This window comes from Seriola aureovittata, chromosome 10 (genome assembly GCF_021018895.1).
Source record: "Seriola aureovittata isolate HTS-2021-v1 ecotype China chromosome 10, ASM2101889v1, whole genome shotgun sequence".
NCBI classification, from domain to species: domain Eukaryota; kingdom Metazoa; phylum Chordata; class Actinopteri; order Carangiformes; family Carangidae; genus Seriola; species Seriola aureovittata.
Window position 1 is genome coordinate 11461536 of NC_079373.1, and position 12105 is coordinate 11473640.

The 12105-nt window shown below is 41.2% G+C and overlaps 2 protein-coding genes across 3 annotated transcripts; one reads left to right on the plus strand and one right to left on the minus strand.

Annotated features, from left to right (window-relative positions):
• Window positions 1-259: 259 nt before the first annotated feature.
• Window positions 260-4129, plus strand: saxo4 (stabilizer of axonemal microtubules 4). Of its 2 annotated transcripts, XM_056387679.1 has the most exons (12): window positions 260-340; window positions 572-773; window positions 864-987; window positions 1418-1580; window positions 1682-1727; window positions 1941-2041; window positions 2655-2726; window positions 2823-2909; window positions 2989-3054; window positions 3168-3262; window positions 3833-3937; window positions 4032-4129. In XM_056387679.1, the coding sequence occupies exons 2-12, from the start codon at window positions 647-649 to the stop codon at window positions 4048-4050; spliced, it is 1005 nt and encodes a 334-aa protein (XP_056243654.1). In that variant the 5' UTR covers window positions 260-340; window positions 572-646; the 3' UTR covers window positions 4051-4129. The 2 variants fall into 2 exon arrangements, with proteins under 2 accessions (XP_056243654.1, XP_056243653.1); XM_056387678.1 differs by lacking the exon at window positions 4032-4129 and having other exon boundaries at window positions 3833-4020.
• A 1773-nt stretch (window positions 4130-5902) lies between these two features.
• On the minus strand, window positions 5903-8285 carry LOC130176419 (leucine-rich repeat-containing protein 10B). The gene has a single exon (XM_056387507.1). It carries the CDS (start codon window positions 7413-7415, stop codon window positions 6264-6266), a length of 1152 nt encoding a protein of 383 aa, XP_056243482.1. The 5' UTR covers window positions 7416-8285; the 3' UTR covers window positions 5903-6263.
• Window positions 8286-12105: the final 3820 nt, after the last annotated feature.

A 12105-nucleotide genomic window follows, 5' to 3' on the forward strand; every position in this document is an offset into this window, starting at 1 on the left:
TCTGAATGTTATATAATGTTTAAACTGCTGACAGTGGGAATCTTACAGTTTTCCCTGCTGCAACATTAAATAACAAGCACATGACAGGACACGTGTTAAAGAAATAAAGCACAGACCCTGATATACAGTAGAAACATTATTAAACTGTAGGCAGCCAACCTCTCACTCTGGACTCATTCTTCAGCTATAATGTTCTGCCCTTGTGCTGAATCACCTAGCAACAGAGACCTGTTTACCTACAAAACCCCCACAACACAGAGAGGTGAGCAAACAGCCCAGAGTTGCAGGTACGTCTCAAGTGAAGCTTTCCCTTGCTTTGGCAGATCCTGTTTTTTCTGGGGTAAGTTATATCTGCTGTAAACACAAATAGCTGTAACTGTACTGCAGTGGTGCTGTTACTCAGAAATTCCCTCCTCACTCAAACAGCACTTAATAAAAGGAGCACTTATTGCATTATTTCCTATAGGTGCTGTAATTGTGTTTTCACAGAGCTTTGAGTTTGGTTGGCTTCAGTCCAACCTAAAAACAAAGGAGTTACACTTTACTTGCTGTTTTTATTTTGTGGTTACAGCAGTGCACACAGGCCCTGAGGATTTCTGCTATCCATCACTGTTGTCACTGACAGTTTCCATTACAGCAGTCTCAGATGGCTGAGCCGAGGAGGACAGTCACGGCGACTGTTGGAGCAACAGGCAGCTGGGGAGGACTGACCAGTGACACACTCAAAGTCTATAAAACTTCTTACAGGGCGTCATATGGGGAGAGGGCGCGAGGTGAGAGAGGAAAAGTTTTGTTACGCATGAATCTTTAGAGTCAAACAGCTTTTATCGTATAGATTAGGATTCTGATGATCAATGTTTTAGACACAGGCAGAGTGAACCTCTCTTCACACCTCAGCCGTGTCAATGAGACAGGCTACACAGCAAACCAGAGACCAGCTATATATTACAGGCCCAGTCTGGACCAAACCGACAACCCCCAGTTTGGGTGAGTGGTCGTAGAAGGCGAGAACATGTTCCCTACAGACTTTGACTATAACAATTACATTTAAATGATCTCAAAGTCTCAGTTGGCATTACCACACTAACATTATTAGCTTTGTCCTTTGGTTCAGTTAGCTACATAAAGGTTACAGCACTTACTGGATTTAAATATTAAGTAACCACTGATCTCAAAAATTGGTGATGTCAATTAAACCCAGTTTGTAGAAATGATTAAAATCAGCTCTGTGGATTTGCCTCCGTTCAGGTGCAACAGAGGTGAATCAAGTTTTGCTTGTTGTGCTCAGTGCGTTGAAAAACTGGATTCACACATTTCTACAGGCTGGTCCCTTCACTGATTCAGTTAAAGCAAATAGCCTGACTGTGATTAGCTCCAAGTGTTACCTCAAACTCGGGTGTGTTGTTTCTGTCTACAGACTGCTGTTATCTGACAGTTTGATGTCTCAAACCAAACGGCATTACCAGCCCCACATCCGCTCTGATTGTTCGGGGTCTTTGCCAAACCTCATTAACAGATCCAGAGACAGCGGCTTCTGTTATCTGAGGAGTCACCCAAGAACAGTGGCTGCCGAGGAGAAGGTAGGACGTAATAACAAATACACTTGGGAGACGTTGAAGAGTGTCACATATGTCATATATACTGAAAAGTAAATTTCTCATCATCCAATTTGTTTCTTCAGACAGAGTACCAAAGACTGTTTGGGCCTCATCGCCTCACGCCAGCAGGTAAAAGAAAGCTTGAAAATGTTGAGACTTAAAGTCCAAGTTTATGTGAAGTTTAGGTTTAAAGACAAGAGAAACAGGAACAGATGGTCTAGAAAAGAGAATCACAAGACAAAGCACCAGTTTGTGAAACTACATTACAGGCTGCTGTTTCATAATAAAATAAATAAAGACTTCTTATAAGTTTTTGTTGCATTTCCACTGTTGCTCTTCCAGTTTCCCAAAACCATGTGACTATAGGTCCTAAAGGAGAGACTGGTTTCACTGAGGGGACGGAGCTTCAGCTTAACACCTTTCAGGAGAAAAACAGCAGCATGGTGAGTATTGTTCATTGAGGGTAAGACTGATTGTATTCTATATTTTATATTTCTTTATTCACATTTTCTTATTGTCAATGAATCCCATGAAAAGATCAAAACTAACAATCAACTGATCCTTTGAATTAGTAAAGGTTGATACAGTCTCTGTGACACTGGGTGACGTATTCCTTAACTGTAATGACCCTGGGGAGGGGAGTTTATTTTAAGTCAATGTCACATACATCGTCCTGCTGCTGTTAATATTCTGCCAGAGCACAAATATTCACCAACAACTGCACTATTTACCCCCGTTTGAGTAACGTGTGCTTCTAATCACAGTGCACAGATGTTTCAGGAAACGGTTCTTTAAAATAAAGTCTGCAGACATTTGCTCTCAGTTTTTAAAGATTTAAATCTTCAATATGAACAAATGATCTCAAGCGCAGCAGCAGCAGCAGCAGCGGGGAAGATGGAAATTTTTTGAAAGACAGACAAACTTGATGGTTTGTTTTGGCTTTTCATGGGGTTTATTGACAATAAATAAAAATACAGACTGTTGCTAACCTCGTCCTTTAATTATCACTATTTAAAATGAAACCAACTGTTTCTTATTTGTCTTTGCAAACTTCAGGTTCAGGTTGAACCTCCTCAGACTCACAGCTCAGTGATGAAAAACGACTTCTTGCGACCGTCATTTCTGCAGGTTGATGCACAGTACCCTCCGACTCTGCCCTCTCCTTTAAAGTCGTCATTTCATTATGTGTAAAACTGACAGTGTCCTTGTGTGCTTGTGTTTGAGGGCACCGAGGCGATACCGGGCCTGCGCAGCCATTCTTGTCGAGAAACAGGATACACTCGAGGTGACATCGCTCCCTTGGCCTGCCCAGTGAGTACTGACCCCCTCCTCGCCAGCTGTAGTAGATTTAGATTTTATCACTTTAACAGCTTTCCCTCTGCTCTTCTAGAGCTCCCTTCTGCCATCACCCCAGACTAAAAGTAATGCACCGACTGAGAAGACCATTGGAAAAAAGGTTAAATATTTCTATCTCATATTCTTTCTTCTTTTAATAAAAATGACTTCTATGTTTGGAGCTGTTATTTGGACTGTTGAGTGTTGTTGTGTTCACTCTGTTGTGTTTTTTAGGAGCCCACAGGGTCTCTTCTAAATGCTCTGAACAACCAGCCTTTCCCTAATACACCTTTTGATTGGTCACACTTCACGACACATTATAAGAACAAGTAAGTGTGTTTGGTATTTAGATCCTTCACTTAAGTGGCAAAACCAAACTTTGATGATACCCCATTGAAATAAAAGGCCTGAATTGAAAATAGTACCAATAAATGTACATATGAAACCTATTAGAAGTGGGAACTATTTTATATATCAACATATATGTCTCTTCCATATAAATCTGTATGTTTATGTATGTATGCTTATGTTGTAGACACGTTACGTACATATATATCCATCCCAAAGCCTGTCACTATATGTTGATATCATATACAGTAGAGTCCAAAAGTCTGATGCCAGTTTCCCAGGATGTGAAGAAAGACATGTCTAAAATTATTAAGAGAACCGTATATTTAATATTTGAATAAACTTGCATCTAACATAGACATTTTTTGATATATGTGCATATACAGTTTTTACTATGGGTATTTCATATGTTATAAACGTGTATCATATATCCAGAGGATGTATATGCCTTTCAGCTAATTCAGACTATGTATGTTGCACTGTTGCATATATCATTCAAACACCTGTTGAACTGACAAATATCCAGTTTAAAACTTTGTTTTTCTTTTCAGGTTCTGTCATGATGCTGATTTAGAAAAGCTGAGATGCGGCCACACCGGTGCAGGAGTCATCACTGCAAAAATGCACAACGGCTACAATCGTCGGGACATGGACAGGTACACACACATGTTGAACAAATCACTACACATCACAAGTCCCGTCATGCTTATGTTTTTCCTTTGACTTACATGACCCCTTTTTATTCCACAGGTTCATCTTTAGGGGCTAAATCTTCACACACCTGAGATGTTAACTTCACGGCTGGCAACTCATCACAAAAATTAAATTGTGGGTTTCTTCTCAACACATTACTACCTACATGGGTATTTATTTTCTCATAAAAACTGTGGTTTTGTGAGGAAGAACGGTTGCAGTATTACATTTCCTTATAATCAAATTTTGAAAACCTTGATCACCCCCACGTCTGTGTTGTTTTACAATAGTCCTGTCAAAAAAAACGGCTAATTTTCATCTCTTTGGGAAGTCCTTTTTGTGTGAGTTGAAAAGCTGCCAGTCAGACAATTGTGTGAAGTAAGCGGTGTGAAAGCCAAAGAGGGAGTGAAGGCGTTGAAGCACTGTCTTTAACCGCCTCTCTGTCACTGACCTACAGAGAATGAGAGGAGTGTAAACCAATGAGCAAAATAATTACACTCAGACTGAGTGTGGCACTGATTCCTGTGGACGTCTGTGCTGTGTCAGACTGTTTTGCCACCCACAGCCATGGAAGGAGCAGCCGAGCACGGACCGAGGAGGAGGATCGAGTTTCCACCACCGTCACATTATGTGTCATTTACTGCAGCTCCATACAGTACGCACACATACTGTGAGCCGACTGTCTGAAACTGCAGTGGCTTTACATCACACACAAAAGTCACATAAACTAGATTGTGTCGAAACAAGAGACACATAAAACCACACTGAGGGTCTGCAGAGAATTGTTGGTGTCAGAATAAGAATAGTTAGTAGATCAAGTTTAATTAGCTGAATATATGAGGTGAATAGTGAAATAATAAACTTTATGGAAGTTTTAGTCATGCTCGTGGCTCTAGGGATGAGAATGTGGAGTCTTTGGTGCGGACTGAAATATTTCAGCAACCAAATTCATGGTCTCAAGCGGATGAATCCTAATCACTTTGATGATCGTATGCTCAACTTTCCACTGATTTCTACTCAAAAGACCAAACAATCAATCAATAATGAAAATAACTTACAGTCCTTGGTATGTCACTGATACCCTTACATGTATGTAATAAATACTGTATGGTTTCATGTGTAATCGGGGCAATGTTGTGTGTCAATTTTTGGAAATATAAAGAGAAGCAATCATCAGTTTGAGTCGGTTTCCCCAACACTGACACACAGGAGCAGGGAGACACGCTGCCACACGAGACCGAACATAAATATTTGAGCGTGGGGATAAATATTTCACTCTTTCAATTAGATGTGAGAAAAAGATATGTGGAACGAAAGAGGATTGGATTACATACGAGCCCCACATGAATAATGAGTACAGAGATGAGAGGAGGACAAGGCCCGGGCCTGCTTCATGTTCGAGCTGGAGCTACAAAAGGTGTAGTCACTGACAAAAAGGAGTATACAAAGGTCATGATGGACTCTGACCTGCAGAGGGCTTCAGCTTTTTGAAAAATGTTTTTTTCAATGTGAATAATTATTCTTTTGTCCATGCATTTCATGTGTGGAGCCTCCCTATGGACATACCTTTTATGGTGAGGCACCCCAGCTATTCATCGCTGCAATAATCCAGCTTGTCTCCCTCTCTCTCTTGGCACTGACGCTTACAGGTCTGCTTACACAACACTGACAAGGTTTAGGGGGTTGTGTTTAGCATGGCATAAATTCTTTGTGAATCTAAATCCAATACACACATTTACATGTGCGCACGGCCTGAGCTGTAAAAATAGCGACGAGGCGAGAGCTGAGCTGCACTGGCAAGCACATAAAACAGACGCTGACCATGATGTCTGGAAATACTACAGTGTGTCAGTCAGGTAAACAGAAGCTGCTGCTTTTACTGGTTCTGAATTCAGAAATATCTCAACATGAATGACTGACAGACTTCATCAAAGGAGTTAATATTTAATCATGGAAGACTTGGTCTCCTGTGTACACTCAGAGGACAACGCTAATTTAAAACAGCCATAAACACTGAATACACACACTCACTCCACCTGAGACCTGCTCTGATTTGGTAATTTCCAGCTGATTGAGATGTCACAGGTGCTGTCAGTTTATAGGATCATAATGCCCAGCTTTATTTTCACAGTTAACAACGGATTAGAAATTAGCAGCGCAGCTAAGACAGTCCCACACTCGTCCTGTGTCAGCTTCTTTAAAATACTCTATTTGCAGATTTTCTTTCATCCGCCTCCACCTGCCTGCAGATCCTCTGAAGGTATGAGGGGTTTTTCATGCCCCTTCATCCTATCTCCCCATGTCCTCCAGATGCTCGTACTCATAGTCCATCTGAACCCTTTCGTACTCCAGATCCTCGCCCTCGTAGTCAAACCCCTCTCCTTCACAGATAAGCTCCTCAGTCTCATAATCAATGCCCTCTTCATCATATTCAAGCTCAGCACCATCGTACTCCCCTTCCACCTCCTCCCCCTTAACCAGGAACTCTTCCTCTTTAACATCTGCGTTGTCTATGGTCACTGCAGCTTGTTTTGAGCTGCTGTTCTTCAGAATGCCGTGAATCACCGGCTCCTCTCCTGCCAGAGCTAACTCCTCAGCCTCTTTCTCTGCGGCCTTTCGTCGCCTCTCCTTCTTGGCCTCACGCTCCTCCAAGAACTCTGCGGCCCCTTCCCCGACTATCAGCGCCTCCTCACCCACGTTAGGAGGGTCTTTGACCGGGTTGTGGTCATAGGAGAACAGACGCAAGGCATGGAGACGCTTCAGACTGGGAAACTCTGATATCTTGTTGCGGTCCAGGTCTAAGATCTCCAAGTTCTCCATGCGCAGCAAGACTTTGGGAAAGGTATCAAAGCGGTTTCCATAGAGCCATAATCCCCTCAGAGCCTCCATACGCCACAGGTCAGGAGGCAGCGTCTTCAGCCGGTTGTCCCCGATCTGAAGGGACTTGAGGTGGGGCAGGTCGTACAGTACCCGTGGAAATCTATGGAAGTAGTTGCTCTCCACCCAGAGGCAGCGCAGGCTCTGCAGGTTCCTCAGCTCAGGTGGGAGGGTCATCAACCGGTTGCTGCCCAGGTAGAGGCGAGTGAGGTTAGTGAGCTGGCAGACGGCCATGGGAACATCTTCCAGCTTGTTGAAGTCAAGGGCGAGTATCCGCAGACCCGGCAGCTGGGAGAGGCTGTCCGGCAGAGTGCGCAGGCTGTTACCGCAAACATACAGCTTCTCCAGGTGCATCAGTCCACAAACACGCAACGGTAACCTCTTGAATTTACGGTAGCTCAAGTCCAGCACAGGGTCTCCACTTTCCAGCAACTCCTCCACCCCAAGTGGAAGCTCGACCTCCACTTCCTCCTCTTTCTTCTTCTCTGTGATTTCTGCCTCCTCGCCATCCTTTCCCCCCTCCTCTTCTTCTTCTCCCTCTCCCTTCCTGGAGGAGTTGCCCATGCTGTGGCCTGCAGCCCCTGACTCCTTATGTGAGTCAGGACAGACTCATTTGATGCTGTACTCTCTGTGACAAGTTAACCCTCTGCCTGGGAGCTGCTGTTGTTTTGTGGTTGAACCCACTGGCTGCAAACAGCATCATGGTCCGGGCCAATTAACACTCTTGCAGCCATGCCACCGCAGTGTGTCAGGTTTGTCTCTGTGTCTTCATCTAGTGCTTCATCATAAAAACACCAGTGGAAAATGTCTAACAGAGTCTGGAGTAATAATAATGATAGTAGTAATAGTAGTAATAATAGTAGTGGTAGTAGTAGTAATAATAATAGTAGTAATGTAGCTGGTAGTTTAGCTCAACAAAGTACAGCTGAATTTTGATCTGAAATTGAATTCTTGCAGTCCTTACCCCTTCCTCTCCTCTTTAACCTCCGCGAGGCTTTTAAGAGAAAGAGAACGCGCAGCTTTGAGATGACCTGTTCACGTGATCCGGTCTCTCTATCAGAGCAGGAGAAAAAAAAAAGTGCCACTTTAGGACACTAAACAGTCAGCTTACTGCCGCTCTTCCTGCCGGCTGTCGGTGCAGGAGTCCACAGTGTGTGCGCAGCGGAGTGACCTGGCCGGCGGCAAAGAAAAACAGTTAATGGAAGTCTGTCCACTAGTTAATGCGGCTGCTGCCCATTAGAGGCCGAGCTCTCCCGGAGTTGTGATCCGCGCTGGAGACAGAGACTGCAACGTTTTGAAAAAGTGAATGTCGAGTGACTGAGAGACTCTGCTCCTGATGTTGGCTGCTTCTCTCCATCAGTGTGAAGGTTTACATTCAACTGAGCCCTCCCTCCCAGACTCCTCTGTAACCGGAACAAGGGGACATTCACATCACATGGTCAGTGTGTGTGTGTGTGTGTGTGTGTGTGTGTGTGTGTGTGTGTGTGTGTGTGTTAGGGAAGTAGTCTATTAAAAAAAATCTCTCCTATCTCTTGCATGTTTTTAGACGTTTTTTTTTAAATAGAAAACCGCAACAGTCTCAAGGTTGAACATAAACATAAACAGGATCAATCTTTGCATTGACAATAACCTTGAAGCCCAGTGTCATATTTTGCTTGATTGTAAAAATGTAAGAACAGTGTACAACTAGGGGAAAAGTACTTGCCAAAGAGCTATTTACATCGTCCATATGCATTTGTAATTCATGTTGGTATGATCACCCAGGAGTAAATTGCCCAAGAAAGTTGTCCTTTTGTTTAGATAATGTTGCTGTACTTTGTTCCTGTCATTATTTTGTCATTATTATTATATTATTAACATGTTGTTTGCACCACTTACCAAGGAACCATGGTTTTGAGTCAAATGCTGTAAAAAAAACAAACACCTCGATCAGCTACAACATTAAAAATACTGCTCACATATTAAGATCAGTAATAAATGTAATAACAATCCAATATGCAGCTAACACTGACAGGAGCCATTTCTGCATAAGGAAGAGTTTTATTTGATACTTTAGGTACATTTTGCTTTTCACAGTTACAAGTTTTTATTGCAGTAACATTTTGAATGCAGGTATTTTACTTGTACATCGAAGTACTGCTACTTTTACTTTGTGTAAGTTGAGGATCCAAACACTTCTACCACTACTGTGAAAACATAATCATACATTAATACATGTAGAACAGTAAGAGAACAGTAATCATCACACCGTGTCCCTGACCTCCAAAGATGGTAATCCCAGCATTGGTTTCTATCAAACACAACAGACATTAGCTTTAGCAGGTTTTTATAGACTAATTAAAAAGCTGTGACGACTTTCTGCTTCGACACTGAACAGACACAAGAATAACATATAAACTGCTGCCAACACTCACAGTGTTCAACCTGACACAAGAACCAGAGAGATTTATTTAATTATTGATTCATTTATTTGTAGGATAATTAGTAGTTTAATGTCTTTTACAGTGTTATTGTGGTATTTTACACTAATTTAAGAAAAATAAGATGTTCAGTTTTGATGCTAAATTATCAGATGATCTGAAACGACCAGATAGATAGATAGATAGATAGATAGATATAATGCAATGGATATTGAAATGAATGTGACATGACTAGAATGTATTCGTACACTGTGGCTCAAAATAGCTGCAAAATTTGAGAGAGCCTTGAGCAAGTTTTAAATAAAAGGGCAACAACAGTTACAGCACAGACGAACTTTCCAGTAAAAGAATGTTCACATCGTTTCCACTCACAGCAATGTGAAAATACTCCATCACAACTGCATGCTGTTATTTAAAGTGTAGCACCAGTGGTGGAACATGACCAATCACTCAAGTACTGTATCTAAAATCTAAATCTTCAGGCTTTTGTCTTGACTTATATTTATTTAGATACTTTATACTTCATTTCCACTACATTTCAGAGGCCAATATTTGTATGTTTTATTTCACTACATTTATTTGGATGTAAATGTAACTATTACCTTTCAGATTAAAACACATACTAAATGATGTATGGTCTTCCTATTAAAAAAACAAAACAAAAAAACAGTACTGTTAAAGAATAAAAATGAGCTCCTTCTTGACTCAAAATCGTGCATGAGTAATAGTAATGCAAAAACAATAATAATGCAAAACACTGAAGCCTTTCACCTGTGTAACGTTGTACTTTTGCTGGTATATTTTGCTGAAAATACCTTTGTATTCTTTCTTGTATAGATTTTATAGGAAAGGACAGGACTTTTACTTGTAATGGAGTATTTTTACATTTTGATTATTGCTGTGTATACCCAAGATGTGAATACTTCTTCCACCACTGTATAGAACCAGCAAAAATGTACTCATTCATAAAGTCTAAGTAAGTTACAGGAACAGTATTTTTTAAATTACTTAATGTTTATTAATTAATATGTTAACACTTTTTGTAGGTGATGCTGAGATAACACTCTTACTGTGACTACTATTTACTACATCTGAATTGGACTTGAACACAGTGCCTTCTGACTTTATTGAATAGCTGATAATAGCAGACAGGTTTTCTGATTGGCAGTGTGTTTTGCTGGTTGTGTGATACTGAAGAAAAGCCAGGAGAAGCTGCTGGGGTCAGATGTGCAGCGCTTCTGTCAGCCTGATGAACTGTGGCAGAAGAGGCGGACAAACGGGGAGACAGGCTGCACGCTGCTTGAGGATAATCCTGTCTGATATGCTGAGGACTTAAAGAGCTGATTTGCAAATTTCTGCATCGCATTGAAACGACCCTGAAATGACACAATGGACTGTAAGCAGCAGCAGCAGCAGCAGTGGCAGACAGACAGACAGACAGACAGACAGACAGACAGACAGACAGACAGACAGACAGACAGACAGACAGAGACCTCGGGGGGGTGAATGGATGTGACTGTGGAGGTGAATGTGTTGAATGCAGATGAAGCACTGCATGACCCAGCCAGCACATACTGTATATATACAAAAACAAGCAATTATAAAACTCAAACAAATAAAAATATTACAGTTTTTCTTCATTACTTACGCTCTCAAAATGAAAACTTCTTTTAGCACTGTGCAAACAATGGTGATCAAAATGTTTAGATGTTTTGTCAGTATGGGGAACGTTCCTTATATCCACATTTCACTCTTGACACTGAAACTTTGCTGTAGCTACTAGAGTGTTATTTGTGTTCAGCTAACTGAATGCTATTTTATTTCAAATTGGATACGATTCAGATGCAGATTTCAACAGTACAAGGTTTTACATTACACATTGCACTCACATGGCAATTGTTACTGTACTTTTTATTTACATATAGTAACTGTATTAAACCTCAGTCAACACAAAACTTGAAAAGTAACCTGAATAATTCCAGTGTTGATGAGTTTCAGTCTCATCCAGTGTTGATGAGACAGAATGTGATTAGTTGATGTGAGAAACCTGAACAGTCAAGTTTCACCTGACAGGCAATTTACCGATTCAGCAGACGTTACAAATAAATCCATATTACTGTGAAGATCTTCTTACTGATGGACTGTGACAGTTCACTGGTACATGTGATGACTCACACAGACTTACACAATGAAAGAATTCATACATGTTTTGGAGAGTACGACTGTTCAACTGAGAAGCCACATTATCAGTTTTCATCAACAACACATGTGCTCATTTGCATATATGTGCTAAAACATTTGCAATTTGTAAAAGAGTGAGAAATTCAGATCTGCTGTGGACAAGTGCCCAGTAGTTTGTTGTTTTGAATAAATTCATTATCATTTGAGAATTTTGCCAAAGCACTTGGGAGTCATTTATCATCATGAACCAAGAGCAAATCATTAACGATCAAACATCACATTTGATTTAAATTACACGTCTGTTTCTGGATGATGACAGAGGCAACACAGGACTGTGATGATATCTGCTGAGGCATCCACGGGGTTAAATGAGGACAAGGTGGTGTCTGATCAAAGGAACACATCTGCACCACCCCCTGGTGGAGGTGGGAACTGCAAAAGACAATTTTCATACCATAATGGCTGTGCTCATCAGTGGTATGTTATTAATAAGATAATAACACATCATACTAAACTTGCAAAGCTCCTTATTTTTGACTGTAAATACCCAATAAACAATATTTGTGATTTAGAGATTGAGCCAGCTGAAATACATTGACATGACAAGGCCTGGCCCTGTGCTTCCTGCAGCATTGAGATCTGACATGTAGATC

What these genes read in the sequence shown, in the direction of transcription:
- saxo4 (XM_056387678.1), top strand. Translation starts at nt 647, where the DNA reads ATGGCTGAGCCGAGGAGGACAGTCACGGCGACTGTTGGAGCAACAGGC. An exon ending in TCATCGCCTCACGCCAGCAG is followed by an intron (nt 1,728 to 1,940) that starts GTAAAAGAAAGC and finishes TTGCTCTTCCAG; the next exon opens with TTTCCCAAAACCATGTGACT. An exon ending in AGAAGACCATTGGAAAAAAG is followed by an intron (nt 3,055 to 3,167) that starts GTTAAATATTTC and finishes TGTGTTTTTTAG; the next exon opens with GAGCCCACAGGGTCTCTTCT.
- LOC130176419 (XM_056387507.1), bottom strand. Translation starts at nt 7,415, where the DNA reads ATGGGCAACTCCTCCAGGAAGGGAGAGGGAGAAGAAGAAGAGGAGGGG.